We start from the raw sequence: 18,090 nt of genomic DNA, 5'->3' as shown, positions 1-18,090 counted from the left end.
GGGCGCATCTACCATTCAAATTCAAATTGGACCCTTTGTTGTTCAACCAGATTGAATTTAATGGTCTGGTAAGAGACTGAATTTCACAGTCTGCACTATGCAGTATTGTTGCGTTCGAGCAGGGGTTCTTAAACTGGGGTCCATGGATCCCTTGGGGGTCCGTGAACTAGTTTAAGGGGTCCATGAAGGCCAAATTAAAACATTAGAGTATATTTAATAAGTAATCAAATTTTAAAAAGATTTAATTAAAAATAAAACGTTTTAGCACCAAATGTATTTAGACTCAATTTTACCTAAATCATCAGCATTTTTTTTAAAGTCTATTTTTACTCTGACATAGATTTATGAAAAGATCAGCATATTTCTGAAGTCTATTTGATTACGACGTCAATTTATGACACCAGTTTTGAAATCTTCTTGCCTACCGTGGTCCATGCGAAGCAAAAAAAAAAGAACCCCTGCTTTAGAGATAACAAAAAAAACATATTTTGTATCCAGATAGCAGCGCAACATTTTAGATGAAAAGAGAAGAAGTGCTTTTAAAGTATTTTATTTCAGAACATGTTTCGCAATGATATACCAAATCATTTTTTACAGTTGGAGTAGCCTAAATACAGTTCTGAGAAATGGAAGTCGACTTGAAAATGGTGAACTTTTTACTATCTGGAAGTATTTCTGTTTTTTTCTAAATTGGAATCCAAACGGAAACATTGGATTAAAATGTGTGGCCCCCAAGAGATAGTTGGGCGATCAAAATATTATCCATAAAATACTGGTGACAGCAGAAAAGATCTTCCGCCTTTGCATATTAAACTTGGGATTATGAAGCAATTATGTTATATCTGCTTGATGTTTTCTGGGTTAACTGAAGAAAGACGAAAAGCTGGAATATTAAATGTACCTCAAATTCAAGAATTACTAAAATACTTGAATTTATTATCATCTATGTAGAGTTTGAAAAGTTATTGTTGAAGGTATACATATTTATATACAAATTCTTTGAAAACAAGAAAACGGACCATTACAAAAATCTGTTGCAAGAGTTCTTAAGCTATCAGTTGCATTATGAGTATTATTTCCCAAAGCCTTGGCAGCGTCAGTGAGATCGCTACCAGCATTAGGACTGTCATAATTGAAGACTATAAAAAATATTATAAAAGCATCATACAAAATAAAATCATTGAAAAGAAAATTTGTTTGTCATTGAATATTTTGTAACTGATTTTGTGTTTTGTGAATAGACCTATTTGCTCATCAACTATAGGTAATAGTCTAGTACAGGGGTGGGCAATTTTTTAAGCATTAAGTTACCGATCTGTTACTTGCGGTACAACGACCATATTGCAAAGACGTATAAATCAGGAGAAACGCACAGCATGGCATCAACAGAATTAGGGTGACAAAGTATGAATCGGTATGTTGCAGAGTGTAGAAAACGGCCGGTATTTCGTTCATATTATAAAGACGGAATACTTTCGACGCGCAAAAGATAAATAAATATTAGGCTAAGTTTGTTAAACTTTCATAGGATTTCCACAGAGCAGAGGACGCTATTTGTCTGTAAAGTTGCAAAAAATCGTGTGGAACATACAAGAAAGACAGAGATCTGTCAACTTGCCCGTGTTTTCGCTTAGCCTAGGTATTTTAAGGAAAATAAGCCGTGGGCCGGATCAAACAGCTTGGCTAGCCGAATCTGGCCCGGGGGACGCATGTTACCCAGGTCTGGTCTAGTATAATCTAGGTTCTAGAATGTCTTTACACTTTCGGACCAAAAAGTTAAATCTTTTCTTTTAAGAGAATGTTAGCTATCTTAAAATCCGGGCGTGTTAGACAAAAATAATTGCAGATTTGAGATCACTGAAGTTTATTAATTTGACTAATGTTTCATGGATAACAGGTTGAAAATAATTTTGACACAAAGGGCGTAACAAGTTTTTCATTGAAAGAGGCTATTTGCCCGGCAACCCGTTATCAAACTTTGAAGTACGGTATCCAATCCATTTTCCATATATGAAAGAATGAGCTGGTCCCCTAAGTTCGAAATTTAAAGTTCAGTAACGGCTATAGAATTATTGGCGCTCTTTTACTTATGTACGTGAAAAGTTGTGCAAAAAAAAAAATAATAATACCGCATACCACAACGCATATTGTTTGGGTTAGGGTGCGGGTTAGCGTTTGGCTGAGGGTTGGTCAAGTAATATTATGTTTATTATTAATAATAACTTCACCCACCCTCAACCAAACGCTAACCCGCACCCTAACCTAAACAATCTGCGTTGTGGTATGCGGCATTTGAAGAAAGTTTTTTTTTATTAATTTTTACGTACAATAGTGAAAGAGCGCCGAATTATTTTGCTACTAAGAAGTACCTTCTTCTGCACAATATTTGGGTTAAGGCAGCCTTTCTTAACCTGGTAAATTTACCCCCTGGGGTAAATTTCCTCGATTTAGGGGGTAAATCTAGGGATATGTATTCAAGCTCTAAATATTCTGGTTCCGTTTTCTTCAACTAATCTATGCGAAGCGGCTTCTCTGCATTGCCTACTATCCAATCTAAAGCACGAAACCGACTTAACATGTTAAATCTGATATTCGTTGTGCTTTATCAACTACTTTACAAGAAATTGAACAACTAGTTGGTAAAAACATCAAGGACAGCCGACAGCCGTCGCACTGAATATAACTGATGTATTTTTTACCTTCGTTTTTTAATAAATGAGTACCACTTCACCCGATCCGTTGGAAATCAGTGCATTTCTAAGCAAAAAGGTCTACGACAATCAGGGCATCCAATGGCAGAAAAGTCTAGACTTTTAGACCTTGAGGTCCTGGCAATGCACTGATTTGGACCTTTAGGTAAACTCCCGGCGTAGATAAATTAAAAATATTCATTAAAAGTTCAGAAAAGATAACAAAAAATATGAGATAGGATTAATAACACTTGACCCACCTAAACCCTAACGCTAACCCGAATCCTAACCCAAATAATGTGCGTTATTTTAATAATTCTTTAAATGCTGGGGAAAAAGGCCCAAACTCGGATGGTCATAAGATGGTTTCTCGTCCATGTATTTAAGATTATTACGTCACAACTTGAGGTATTGGGGCCTGAAGCGTTATAAGTATTAAATTATCACACATTATTTGGGTTAGGGCGCTGGTTAGCGTTTAGGTTTGGTTGGGTCAAGTATTGTTAAACTTAGTTTTCTTATGCACATTTGTTAATGCAAATTAGTTCATTGCCCAAGACCTCAAAGTCTAAAAGTCGGACTTTTTGATCCTTTGAATGCACTGATTGTCGTAGACCTTTTTGCTTAGAAATGCACTGATTTCTAACGGATCGGATTTTTTAGCGACAGAAGGTACAGTAGCAAAATTTAGTTTTTAAAATTTAAATTCCAAAGGTTACAATAAAGAAATTTTTTTTTTTTCATATTCATTTTTTAATTTTGATTTTTGATTTTATACTTTTTATTTTTTAATATTTTGTATTTTGTATTTTGTATTGTGTATTTTATATTATATATTTCATATTTTGTTTTTCATTTTCCTTAACCTGTTTCTGCAAGCAAAACCAGATATGGGCCGAAAACTTCCCCACTTTGATGCGAAAGGGATTCAAATATGGCGTAGTATTTGGGGAATGATCGAAACATATATTTGACAAATAAAATTTACGTAGATAATGTGTATGGCCATTTTATAACATTTTGGCCAGTTTACGTGTTTGAAAAGCAAATATGATCATTTTCCTAAAGATTAAAATAGTTTAACACCTATGGTTTGCAATACTTTTGCCAACTTTTACTCGGTAAATTTTTACCATGGCTTGGTCCGAGCAATCACTGTTAAAACAGACTTGAAATCTGTAGTTTCAAACAATATGAAACACACTATTATGTGCCTAATACGCAAACTATTAAATCGAAAGTTTTGCTAGTTGTTTAGGCCTGATATTGGTATGTTGGTTGGAGCAACATGCACAACAGGTGCTAACAGAGAGGCGTACACTGCCTTAAGATTTCGCATTTAAATTTGCGGCGGTAAATACACCCTATTGACACTTCATTATTAGGCGAAGCTTATCGCAAAGTAATTGGTCGCCCCAAAAAATGCTGACGCCGTATATAAAGCAAGCATTATAAATGTGTCGCCGATATTCTGCCTTGAACATCTCTACTCAAAATGCTTCCCTGCGTTAATTGTACGGTGGGTGAAACTTTATTCACGGCCTTACCTCTTTTTGTATTACCGCGACAATACGATGAAATACGATTTGAAGAATATTTGAAAAAATCGTATTTGGAGAATATTTGCTATTTGCACCTGTATAGTATGTTACCCCAATCCAACATATCAACACACAATTTTAAGTTGTGTAGGCCTGGTGTTGATATGTTGGATTGGAGTTGCCACCAGATTTCGCATTTAAATTTGCGGCGGTAAAATAAGTTGTTTCCTACGACCATTAAGTAATTTTACTAAAGAGAAGCCTCTTTTTAAAATGCAAGTCGCACGAGCCCAGTTTTGGACGTGCCACTTCGCACAATGAAAGTCTCACGCGCGGGACAATAAAGCGCAGCAGGCGGTGAGTCGCTTCGTCACTTCACAAGCTGGACAAAGCAAGCGAATATGAACGAATTCTGTATGAAAGTTTTTCTGCTGCTAGATGGCAGTCGTTAGCTACAAAGAGCTAAAACGCAATATTTCAGGTTTTTGTCCCCCCAAGCAAAGGCCCCTGGGGGTGCAGCCTCATAAACTTCTACAAAGCACCTACATACCACTCTACGCCATGTCTGAAAATTTGAAGGTTCTACGATGTATACTTTTTCTATAAAGCTTCGGACAAAAATCTGTCTGAAACATGCCATAGGAAACCAAAAAAGACTAGACGGGGGTGCGTTTGTTGTATATTTTGTCAGGAGGTATATATTCAGGGCTTAGTGTTTATTTTCAATTTTTTTTTTTAAATTTATTTTATTTTTTTAATTTTTTTGTTTAATATTCATTTTTTATTTTTTTTTATTGATTTATTTATTTTTTTATTTTATACTTTTTATTTTTTAATATTTTGTATTGTGAATTTTGTATTATTTATTTTGTTTTTCATTTTCCTTAACTTGTTTCTGCAAGCAAAAACAGATATGGGCCGAAAACTTCCCATGGCTTTGAAGCGAAAGGGGTTCAAATATGGCGTAGATTTTGGGAAATGATCGAAACATTTATTTATTTATGACGCCATGTTATGAGTAACTTGTTAACGTCGTCGCTAAGAATGCGCTAAACTTAAGCTTTTTGTTGCTGCGGCCCTTGTATAATTATATTTGTTTAGGCCTGGTGTTGATATGTTTGAATGGTTCAACAATTACAACAGGTGCTAACAGAGATGTGTACACTGCCTCCAGGATTCGCATTTAAATTTGCGGTGGTAAAATATTTTGTGTTGTAAGAGCAATAGGTTTTTTTACTTAGAGAGGCCTCTTTATAAAAGGCAAGTCGCATGCGCCTAGTTTTACTAGGAAGCCACTTCGAACAAAAGGCACAGCAGGGATGCCAGCAGCCGCCTCGTCGCGACCCGAGCTGAATAAAGCAAGTGATATGAAAGCATTCTGTATTGAAGTTTTTCTGCCGCTAGATAGGAGTAGATAGCTGTTATGAACTAAAACGATGACGTAACACTTTGTTTTTTGTCCCCCAATTGGAGAAGCCTAGAAGTGCAGCCTCATAAACCTCTACATAGCACCTTCATACCACTCTACGCCATGTCTGAAAATTTGAAAGTTCTACTGGACAAAAATCGGTGTGAAACATACCAAGCAAACCATAAAAACCAAAAAAGAATAACGGCAAAAACAAGATATGTCCCGAAAATAAATTTTCGGCCCATATGAATACGAGGAAAAACAAGATATGTCCCGAAAATAAATTTTCGGCCCATATGAATACGAGGAAAAACAAGATATGTCCCGAAAATAAATTTTCGGCCCATATAACTAGACGGGGGTGCGGTTTCTGTATATTTTGTCAGGGGGTATATTTTCGGGGCTTGGTGTGTGTTTTTTTCTTAATTTTAAATTTACAAATTTTTTTTAAATTTTTTTTTTATTTCATTTTTTGATATTTTATATTTAGTATTGTATATTTTATATTAAATTTTTTCCTCAACTTGTTTCTGCAAGCAAAAACAGATATGGGCCGAAAATTTCCGCACTTAACTTATGCCTTTGATGCGAAAGGGATTCAAATATGGCGTAGATTTTGTGGAATGATCGAAACATATATTTGATATATAGAAATTACGTAGGTAATGCGTATGACCATTTTATTACAACAGCTTACGTGTTTGAAAAGAAAATATTATCATTCTCTTAAAATGGTTTAACGCCTATGGTTTGCTATACTTTTGTAAAGTTTTACTCGGTAAATTTTTACCATGGCTTGGTCCGAGCAATCGCTGTTAAAACAGGCTTTAAATCTGTAGTTTCAAGCAATATGAAAAACAATGAAACATATGTACACACATATATGTGTGCTTACAACTGAGATCTAGCCCTTCTGAAGCTGCTTTTTGACCAACGATAACGGCTTACGTATTATTAGTACACCGAAAAGCCATTGCAGACTCACCGAATCTGTCGATCAATGATGCAAGCAGAGCAGACTAGTAATATGAAAAACACTACTCTTTTACGTTCAGTACTCTTTTACGGACCTTCGCCTGAACAGATGGTAATCATCAGACAAAGAAAAATACATACATGAAAACTTGAAATTATTTACTGCAAAATAACACAAACATACTATAAAAACACGTAATAAATGTAATTAAGTGATTTTTAGAGGTCGTAACGTGAAGTTTAATCTACCCTTCAACATACCACAGCATTTAACTCAAAATGCAGTGTTGTAATGACTTAAGTAAATGACTTGACTTCAGTGCACTTAAGTCACTGTTTTTAAATGACTTGACTTGACTTAAGTCATTTGGACAAAATGACTTGACTTGACTTAAGTCTTTCGGACAAATGACTTGACTTGACTTAAGTATTTTGAACAAATGACTTGGGTTGAAATAAAGTATTTCTTCAAGTACTTTTTTTTATAAAATTGAGCTATTTGTCCAAATTTTTGCCCCAAAAAACAAATTGCTTGCTATATGTCCCCTTTTTCTTATTTTTAGTTCAGTTATTGTTCATAATCGTACGAGTTTAAGAATTATAATAGTTTAACTTTTTATTTTTTGACATGGACAAGACTTAAAATTGACTTGCTCTAATTATGACTTGACTGGGACTTGACTTGCGCAACTGATGACTTGGACTGGGACTTGACTTGTTATTTAATCGAAAAGATTTGACTTGGACGTAGGTTATTTTTTGCGAATAACTTGACTGGGACTTAAGTCATTTCAAATGACTTGTTTACAACACTGTCAAAATGTAAGAAGAGAAAAGTTGAATAAATGCACATACTTTCTAATTATTTAACAAATCAGTCATTTTAAATTAAATTAACTTAGTTAGTAATTGCAAAGCTTGTTTTTGGACTCCGCAGGTGTATTTTTTGTATTCGACTTTTTTGTCAGTTGTCACTACATTCTTTTATTCTGTCAGTTGTCACTACATTCGCCGAGATGATTCCTAAATTTTATTTTAATAATGCGTTAATATTATTTGCCAAATACGCTGTGCATAACCTAGCTGAATATTGGCCTAAAAGTTGACCTTCAGTAACCCCGTAGCATACCTTGCGCGTTTTACGATGGAATGTTCTTTTGCAAACTCTTTAAAGAAATTGGGAAATCTATGCACCAGGCATTACAAGTTAGTTGCTTGCCCAACAGCATTTGACGAAAACTTAAAGATTAGACGAAGGTTATCGTCAAGTAATTGGCTGCCCGCTGACGCTGAACCGCATGGCTACATATATAAAGCAGCACAGTAATTGTTTCGCCAAAGCGACAGGCCTTATCCAATCTTGCCACTCGCAAACGTACGATTTCTTCGATTAGGCGTAAAACTTCGCGATAAAACGTAATAAAGGATACACTATTCTACTTGGAAAATCCCTCCTTGCGAGTAAATCAAATAGCGTGTCAGAAAAATGAGTTACAATACGTTGCAAGAATGGTCATAATTAAAATCACAAATTTAAGTTAACAGGCAAATTTTATAAATAAAGACACTTGTGTAGTTGGGTTTTGCAAACTACGATCTATATAGCTACAAAGTTATGTCCGTGGCCTTCCAATGACCTCTTCGTGGCCCCCAAGGGGGCTGAGGGTCACAGTTGACAAACCCTGTTCTAGATTCTAAAACAAAATACAATTTATATTAGATGACATATTAGTTTTACTTTTTAAAATCGTTTTATTGTCTCAAATCTTCAAATATCTGTTTTAAAGGGAGAAAATCTCCCGAGTCACTAGCTGGTTCCTATGATCCACTGGTCCCACATCTCCCCTATTACAATGTACGGTAGCCTATATTTAAAATTACAGTTTTCTTGCCTTACAGCTAGCATACGTATAGGTTGGTTCACACTGAATGCGTTTTGCTTCTAGCGTTAGCGTCTGGCGCAAAACGCTAGCGTCGTCTAATTCAAACTTAAAGGGTTGCCAGCGTTAACGGCAAATTTCCTCGCTCCTAACCGAAAGCGTCAAATTTGAACTGTTTCAACTTCTGCAACCAAAATTTAAAAAAATTGACGTTAACGCCAGACGCGTCTATTGTGAACCAACCTTATGAATGATGCCATCAACATTCAAACCTCTAACAACATTACTATTTATGCTCAAAAGGGACTCCAGGACCGAAATAAGAACAACATCAACGTCACAATAAAACACACTTCTGAATAAGACCAAATTAGGACCAATACCTAATGGTCGTATAGTACCGTCTAAATTGAAATAAGTCCAAAACCCCGTCAGAATAGGACCTAAATGGCCAGAATCAGGGCTAAACAACACTTTACCTAACCTCAAACCTCATCCCCAAGTAGATCACTAACTCCCCTAATAGTTTTACCCCTACCCACTTTCTAAGCCCACCGACTCACCAATAACCCCAAACAGGGCCAAAAATCCAATGCAAAAACAGCGGCACCCTAATGGCGCAGGTCAAACTAGGGCGTCCAAACGACCAAAATGGCCCATGCCAGACCTAACACAGCGACCGATCAACACATACCCTCTTCCTACAGGTCCAGTTGTTATTTTGGCCATTTAGGCAATATTTCGATGAAATTAGGACATATTTTGACAGATTAAGGTCTTACTCAGACGATTGTGATTTTATTCTGTACTGGGCAGTAATCTGCGTATTTTTTTTTTGTTATTTGTCGTAATGCTATGGGTTTATAGATTTTTCTGCTTTAGGTAGGCTATTGTTGCTTTTAGGTTTTATTGTGTGTTCCCCATAAAAGTGATAGCACAGAACGTAGATAAATAGTTCTTTACTCGTTTGCAGCATAAATAAAACGATTTATTTATCTACTCACACATAAGGTACATATTGACAGGACTCAGTCATTCGTTTTGAAGCAAAACCTGCACTGTAAAGGTACTGGATCTGTATTATTATCAGACTTACAAAAACAATTAACCCTAAAAAATTAAGGGCCGAATTTTTCCAGGGCCTAAGGCTATAGCCTTATTAGCCTATTGGTTAATCCGACCCTGGGTAGAGGGTATGGGACGATCGGGGGCCGTCGGTCTGGCATCAGCCGTTTTTTTTTGGTTATCCCATTTAAACGGTAATACGACTATTAGGTAGCCTATTAGTCCTATTTTGGTCTTATTGAAAACTGTATGTCATTTCGACGTCGATGTTGTTCTTATCTCGGTCTTATAGCTGGAGCCGTGGTGATATCTCTAGAACAGCGGTTCCAAAACTTTTCTAAAAATTTTGCCTGGTGAACCCGTTGCCATTATTTTGATATTCCGCGGCCTTATACAAATTTAAGGGTCAGTTGACCTATTTTTGTTGTAGTACAAGCTAGTGCAGTCATGATTCTTTCTAAAGTAACAACTTTCTAACTGATGCGAACGATTTGCTGACAGCGAGTAAAACAGCATAATAGATGATTAGTTATGTCATCATAAAAAAAAGAGATCATAATCATAAAAAAGAGACATCGTAAAACACGCTATATGATCTGTTAAGTATTACGCATTTTGAGCCATGTACTGTAGTCGTTTCGCACCCTGCGGCTTATTACGTTATTCGCATTCTTGTGCTGATTGCTGATTGATTACAGTGCTATTGTGCTGCTATGCTAATTGATTTCTTTGCTACTTAAACCGTGGTTGGTTTCGTTTCATTGCCTATTACTTCACTGCTCTGATCAAGAATACAACATGATCTAATAATAAAGCATAACTGGATGACACGCAAAATCGTGAAGCGTTCCTTATTAAGAAAAAAAAAAAAATAAATAATAATAATAATAAAGCATAACTAAAGACAATAATATTGACAAATAAATGTTTAAAAGAACCGCCGCTGCTCTAGATTCTAGAATATAACTTTTTATACAAAGATACACATGGGTTGGTCCTATTAAATTCTTAGTGATGGGCCTATTTTTTTGGTGGGCCTAGGGCTACAGCCCCCTAAGCCCACGCCTTAATCCGCCTCTGTGGTACAGTACTAACAGTCCGGCATAATAACTTCTGTCCGTTACATTATTTTAGTTAAATGAATTGAGCCATTGGGTTGCGTTCAGTTCAGTTATACGTTCAGTTGGTTAAGTCACGTTTGCTTTTGTACACATCGCCTGGCCATATAATCGTTTAGCAGAGGCGTGTTAACGGAATGCAAATAACATCTTCGTGTTACTTTACGTTTACGTGGTCAATGTTTTATGGTGAGAGGTCTGCGTTTGGGTCACGTCATTAAGTTGGTTATAAAACTTGAATAGTATAAAACTTGAATAGTAAGAACAAATAATAAGACGGACCCTACACCAGACCCATGACCCCGATCGACTCATACCCCCTACCTACAATTTCAGGCGTTATTTGGGCCATATTAGGCCTTATTTTAGGACGTATTCCGGTCCTATTCAGACGATTTCGATCTTAATCTGTACTGGATATTACTGCGTATTCGGCTATATATGTCGTTGGTTTTATAGATTTTTTTACTTTTGGTATTGTTATTTTTTAGTCTTATTGTGTGTTCCCGTCTGGCACGCTTTTATTAGGAGTTAGGCTATATGGTTCTGCAGAACGAATTAAAACGTGCTTAGACAATCCAACGACATACCGGTACTGTTTGTATGGCCTTAAAAAAAAAAAAAAAAGGGATTTTGTTTAGGTCAAATATTTTAATTTTCTTTAATAGAACAACCAGAATTGCTCCGTCGGTCAACAACATTTTGTCTAAAAAATAACACGATTATTTACAAACCTTGGCTTTCTTGTCTATAAAAACGTTTTGCAGGTTAATTCTTTAGTCCGTAGGAAAAGATTCCACTTCTGGAAAATGTAATTTTACGATATTTTGCTTTCAATCACCTGAAAATAACCTAGGTTCACAAAACATATACCTGCAGTCCTTTATATTGGTGTAACTTACATAAAATACTGCAATAAAATAATTTTCTGAAATGTAAAATATTTGTTTTAACTTCTGTTAGCTGCATATTTCCACGCCCAATATCAGTGGTTCTCCATACTATGAGCCACAAAACTTTGGTAACGTTGGAAAAAAGAAACTTACTGGCAATAAAAACGCAATAGTGGTATGATTTCAACGACAAAACGTTTTTTTTTTCATTTCCCTACCGTGCCACAAGCTACAAAAGTTTGAGATGCTCTACACCAGGGGCGGGCAACATACGGCCCGCGATGGAGTTTTGAGCGGCCCGCAGACAGTTTCCGGTGTTACATGATAATGTGGCCTGCGGCAACAGTCTGCCGTAATACCCCACTCCTTGCTTAATACAATTAGAGGACTCCAGCCATAAGATCGAAATAGGACCAACATAGGACTAGAACCTAAAAGTCGTAATACCGTCAAAATCGAAATAAGTGCTAAATGACCAGAATCAGGCCTATAAAACATTTTACCTAACCCCAAACCCAACCCCTAAGTACATCACTAACTCCCCTAATAATTGAAACCCTAACCCACTTTCTAACCCCACAGAGGCCAAAACAGCGGCACCATAACGGCGCCCTTCAAACTAGGGCGCCCAAAATTAGACACCAAAACGTTCGATACCAGACCCATAGCTCCCGAACGTCCGATAACCTCTTTCTACAGTTTTATGTGTTATTTTGGCCATTTAGGCCCGATTCCAAACAATTTAGGACTTATTCCCACAGATGTATGTCTTATGTAGACGATAAGTTCTTATTCTGTAGTGGATATAACTGCGTATTTTGGTTCATTATGTCGTTGGTGTTAATACTAAGGTGTTATTGATTTTCTGCTTTAGGTTTGTTGCTTTTTAGGTCTTATTGTGTGTTCCCAAATCAGATTTAGAATTTACAATCAATATTTTCCCTTAGATTTTGTCAAGAAAAGTAAAGTTGCAAATTTAACAAGGATCGGATGCCCAAGTAGCCTACTTTTTCACTTTAAGTCGGCAACAAAGCAGTATGTTTGCTGTGCAATGAAAGTGTTGCCGTGTGCGACAAAGCGTGTGGGTTATGGCAGTACAATTAATATATCGATCAGAAATCCGGCCCGCCTATTTCATTTCCCACATCAGGCCCGCCGACTGAAGAAGTTGCCCGCCCCTGCTCCGCACAGTAAGATTTTGAGGCCAAATACAGAACCCTTATTGTCGTATAATTAGGGAGCAGACTTGAAAACATTTGGCAGATTTACAAATGTTTTATTAGGATTATTAGGAATAACTTCAAACTTATAGCGTTTTTTAAACTAACCGAGGCACTAAAAATTAAACTAAACGTCAAAAAACCTTTCTGATGAAATTAATCCAGCTTAAGGAGATATACGTCAACTTGCCAAAAAAATTGTCGTCCCACGTACAGTGTTGGTTTTAACATATAAGACCTCGCGACATTGTACAAAAAACGATGCAATAGAAGCAAAGAAAGAGTTACTTAACAAAAGTGGGGCCAGGCAAGAAATTTGTTGCAAATTTCGCAACAACCTATCGCTGCTTGTAGTAAAAATAGTCTTGCGCTACACCAGTAAAAGGTATATAACTTTCCCGATTCGGGGGACTGACTAATCTTACACAAACACTGGAAATGCAAGCCACCACAAGTATTTCAAACAACAGTACACGTACATTTCAAATGTACAATTAACTAGATCTGTTTCCTAGTTAAGTGTCTCCAACAACAAAAATTAAAAGTTAATTGTAAAAAGTTTTATATATATATATTGACGGGTTAATCAGAATGGTGAAACGTACTCTTGAAACGGATTTCATAACGAAACGCAAGTGTTTGCGAAATGGTTTGTAAACAAATCACAAATGCCCATTAAATAAATAAGAATACAGAGATTAGGATAAAAAGAAAGACTTTTGGCCTTCTTTGGTTGCTTGGTTGAGTCTTTGCTTCATTACAGTTTCGTTCGAATATTCTGGAAGTTTTAGATAATTGACACAGGTCATCACAGATGGAAGATACTCGTCAGCGCGGGTACCTTCTTCGCAGGTCTTTCGAACCACAGTTAGAGGTGGGTGTAATGCACAAAGACCTAGTAGTAGAAGATAAACGGAAGTTTATTATATGTATTTATCATAAAAAAATTGTTTCGGCAAATGTTGATTTTGTCTGAATTACATTTTTGCAGGCCAAATTTTTTCGAAAAAAAGATATAACTACATGTAGTGGTAAATGTCATATTATATCAATATTGCGAAGTAATTTACTATATTTAACTACCTTCATTACAAAACATTATAAAACGATTATTATTATAATAAATTGAAATTTGTCAACGCGATGGAGCTTTATCTACAATTTGTTTTGTAATATGTGTTTAGCAAGAAAGAAATTAAAAAAGAACGGGACTTAATACAAAATAATTACATTAGTAGACATCAAATCGGCCTGGAAACTGTTCAGATAAATGGAGACGCAAATTATTATTGTCACTAAGTTTGTCACATCTGACCCTACATCGATCAATCGCCGACTGGTGGTGGACCACACAGTTTATTAAAATACAGTTTTGTTGATTTCTGTTATATACACAGTTATATACACGGTTTGTTATTGTATACTATACAGCAGTTAATGCATGTACATTTGCACAACGTTGCGATTCCGGCAAACAGTAGGTTAAGTAACCACAAGTTAGGGTAATGGCAGTAGGGAAGTGGACATCCCAGAGAAGTTCTTATTAAAGTCAATGACACACACATGTGCCTTCGAAATATAATATAACGATATAATAGGCGCAGTTATCGTACGCCAGTACGACCCTAGAAGGGCTTGATCACAGAATACACATTGTGCATATGTACGTTTCAGTTAATGTGCTTTTCACTTTTTCACAAACTCTACTACATCAGCTGATGATCCTGGCATACATTATATTCGTTTGGAAGAAAAACAAAACAATGTTTACTCTTTTTAACAATGTGCTATCTAGTTTTGTAACAAGTTGAGGTCTAGAATAGCTTATCCACTAAATACATTACATAATAAGTAGGACATTATCGCTAATTTAAAATACTAAATAAAAACAACAGTTCGGACGACGTTATGTAATACCTCCAACGGGAAGATGCGGACTGCCGGTCACAAACTGCAGAAACGCTCGCTGTTCTGTAGCATCATATTGTGATAAAACTTTAAACAGCGTTATGACCACCTCACTTTCATGATTGTAACCATGATCAGTCTTGCAGCAGTCAGCCAACTCACGCTTATTCCAAGGCTGGTATCGTGCTCCGCAAAAAAGCTGATCCAACTTAAAAAATCAATCAATTTTTTTTGACAAAAAAAAACAACAAACATCAGTGTTACTGTTATATCAGGGAAAGGCAGCATATTTGGAGTGAATGTATTTTTATTTATGTTAACTTTTAACCAATGGATTTTAGAATTAAAATACATGACTACCAAGGGAAAACGTACTTTTACCAAAAAACAAAAAGCATTAAGTGTTATTCCAAAGAAAGGTAGCATATTTGGAGTAAAAATACTATTCATTAACGTTAACTATAGACCAACGGCCTTTTAGAACTAACTACATGTCAAGTGTCTACCTCTTCAGGAAAAAAGTAGTCAATAGACTGAAGAGAAAACACAGATTGGAAACCTTCCTTTAAAGCTTCCAACTGCTTCGAGACGCCTTCAATTAACGTCCAATGCGCAATTAGCTAAAGAACATATATGGAACAAAACATTATAAAATAGGAAAATTTTAAAACAATATTTTTATTCAGTCGTATGTCGACTGCACAGCGAAATCATTCCCAAATAACTTAGGTATGTTTGTAACTGGAATCAACAATTTTAGAATAAATCGATACAGTTTGAAATGTAATTTCAACAGAAAAATGCAATACAAGATATTCATTTCTTCAAACATTCGACAATAGAATACTTACGTTAACATATATATCTAAGTTATTTATATCAAGATTTTGTTTAGATCCAGATTTCATCAGCTCAATGCCAGGAAATCCAGGCAAAACAAAATCAAGTCCAAGGTCTTCCAGTTTGCATCCATCAACGGTTAAATGAGAAATTGCTAGATTTCTTTCTTCCACGGTTAACTGCAGTTAAACACAAAAAATATGGTGCAAAAATACTAAAAGCAAACTAATTTGGGATCAAGGCAGAGTGTAATTAAGTCCATGACGCTGACTTAAGTGCACTTAATTCACTGTTTTCAAATGACTTGACTTGACTTAAGTCCTTTGGGCAAAATGACTTGACTTGACTTAAGTCCTTTGGACAAAATTACTTGACTTGACTTAAGTCCTTTGGACAAAATTACTTGACTTGACTTAAGTCCTTTGGACAAAATTACTTGACTTGACTTAAGTCCTTTGGACAAAATTACTTGACTTGACTTAAGTCCTTTGGGTAAAATGACTTGACTTAACTTAACTTCTTTGGACAAATGACTTGGGTTAAAAATAGTTGTTTTATCGAGCATTATTGTTTTAAAATTGGGCTATTTGTTTTATTTTTGCACAGATAACAATTTATTTGCGTTTTTGATATTTTTTTCTCATAGTCGGACAAGTTAAATTTTGACAGGTTAATGTTTAATTCTTATGAAAAGGATTTGTCTTGAAATTGACTTGCTCTAATAAGACTTAACTCAGACTTGACTTGTTATTAATGAAGTCATTCCAAAAGGACTTGTTTGCAATGCTGGATCACGAAAGGTTTGTAACATATTAAATTTTTTTCACGGAAAAGTAAATAGTTAGTTAAGCCATATTCATAAGTTGCGATAATATGTCCCTTTCAATTTTCATTTTTTAATCTAAGGCCAGGGCCTATAAGTGTTAAACTAATTTGCTGAACTCACAGGTCGCGAAGTTGTAGAGAAGTGGTCGGCAAACCATTCCGTCGCGGCCCGAAATACCCTTTCAAGAGCCTTTAAAGACCCACTAATACGTTTATCACTAAGACAACGGCGGATTCAGCATTTTTGTTTGGTGGGGGCTTGAACATTGTAAAAATGAGGTCATAATGCTACGTCTAACGTGACGTCACAAAAGAGTTAACGTTTAAACCCTGATGTTGTCGAGCGAACTTGTGGGCAATTACGCAACTGAAATCCAATCGAAACGCGAAAATCGCGAAAAACGCGTTTAATCGCTTTAAATAGACGAAACTTCTCATAAAAGAGATATAAGTTGTACTTTCCAAAGTCAACAACATGTCGTAACTTGCATACCGCCTTTGGGCTAAATAGACTTCATTACAAGGGGGAAAAATGTATTTCCATAGTTTAACCGCAAAAAAAGGTTGCACGATACTACTAATTATATAATTTTGAAAAATAGAATTTTGATTCTATTTTTATTAGAGAAACAGATCAATGAGCGCGCATCTTAAGCGAGCGTCGACGCAATACAAAAACAATTTCCAGTAATTTTCACTTTTAAAAGGGAAATGTTTAGTTGCTTGTTTACCCACGCAAAAGTTAGAGCAGAGTTTGCAAAATATCGCGTTTAATGGGGCGGTTTTTACTGTAAGCAATTTTCACTTTGAAACGGATTACGGATTTTTCTTACGTTGGGCACCACGGATCGTATCCTCAACATACTTTGATTTGGCATCAGGAAACTTACGCGGGTAATCGGGTAACGTACTACCCGAATAATTTTATAGCGATTTAGGCCAAACCTTGTTGGCTTCTTACAGTGCTTTTCATCACGCAAAATTACGGATAAAGTTCGCAAAATATGGCGTTTATTGCAGTAATATCAACAGTGGGCAATTTTTTTATACTTAAATGTCTTACATTTGAGGCAGTGCGGTACTGGGATTTCGTATTTGCTTTCATATCACGCAAGTCGAACAATTGCTGCTACAATTTAAGGTTTTACATTTGTCGGTGATTCCCGATCGATATATGTCACGGGTTTTTGTTACGTAAAAGATATGTGCCATGCGAGTATTTATTCGTTCCATTTCAGAAACAACACAAACAATCTGGTTACACTTTAAATTCCTCCACTCTTTTTAAATCATTGGCTGTAACATGCGGCTTCAGAAAACTTACACAAGGACGGTACAACACGTATTAGCGATTAAGATGCAACAACATGATGGCTTTGGTGATATAAACCGTGCATAAATTTAGGCTGCTCATTTTTTCGATCCATTTCAGACAAAAAACACAAAATTGTTTTTTCGGTTATATATTAATTATCATTGCATATTGTTTCAACTAAATGTAAAATTTTATGAGATTTTTTATTTACGAAAAAAAATTTAATCTTTTACAGTCACGCAGATAATTCCGGTAATTTATAACACGTCAGTCGATTAAATGCCGCTTCCACACATGCCGAATCCTTTTTAGGTAAACCATTTCAGATACCACTTAGCAACAAACAGTTGAGGACGGATCTATACGACTACACGCAAAAAATACAGCATGGCCTCATAATGCATGAAAG

General features: G+C 35.8%; 1 protein-coding gene across 1 annotated transcript in view; it reads right to left on the bottom strand.

Annotated features, from left to right (window-relative positions):
* Positions 1–13,294: 13,294 nt before the first annotated feature.
* The window catches only part of LOC146148663 (E3 ubiquitin-protein ligase TRIP12-like), a 74,267-nt gene continuing 69,471 nt past the window's right edge, over positions 13,295–18,090 (bottom strand). Inside the window, exons 41-44 of the mRNA XM_083388087.1 lie at positions 15,553–15,720; positions 15,208–15,321; positions 14,711–14,909; positions 13,295–13,688 (exon numbers count right to left, since the gene is read on the bottom strand). Of these exons, the coding sequence (XP_083244213.1) occupies positions 13,492–13,688; positions 14,711–14,909; positions 15,208–15,321; positions 15,553–15,720 (678 nt within the window). The 3' untranslated portion in view covers positions 13,295–13,491. The remainder of the gene's footprint in view (positions 13,689–14,710; positions 14,910–15,207; positions 15,322–15,552; positions 15,721–18,090) is intronic.

Source organism: Ascidiella aspersa, chromosome 4 (assembly GCF_963924565.1).
Source record: "Ascidiella aspersa chromosome 4, kaAscAspe10.2, whole genome shotgun sequence".
Taxonomy (NCBI): domain Eukaryota; kingdom Metazoa; phylum Chordata; class Ascidiacea; order Phlebobranchia; family Ascidiidae; genus Ascidiella; species Ascidiella aspersa.
This window is presented reverse-complemented; position numbering and strand designations above follow the sequence as displayed.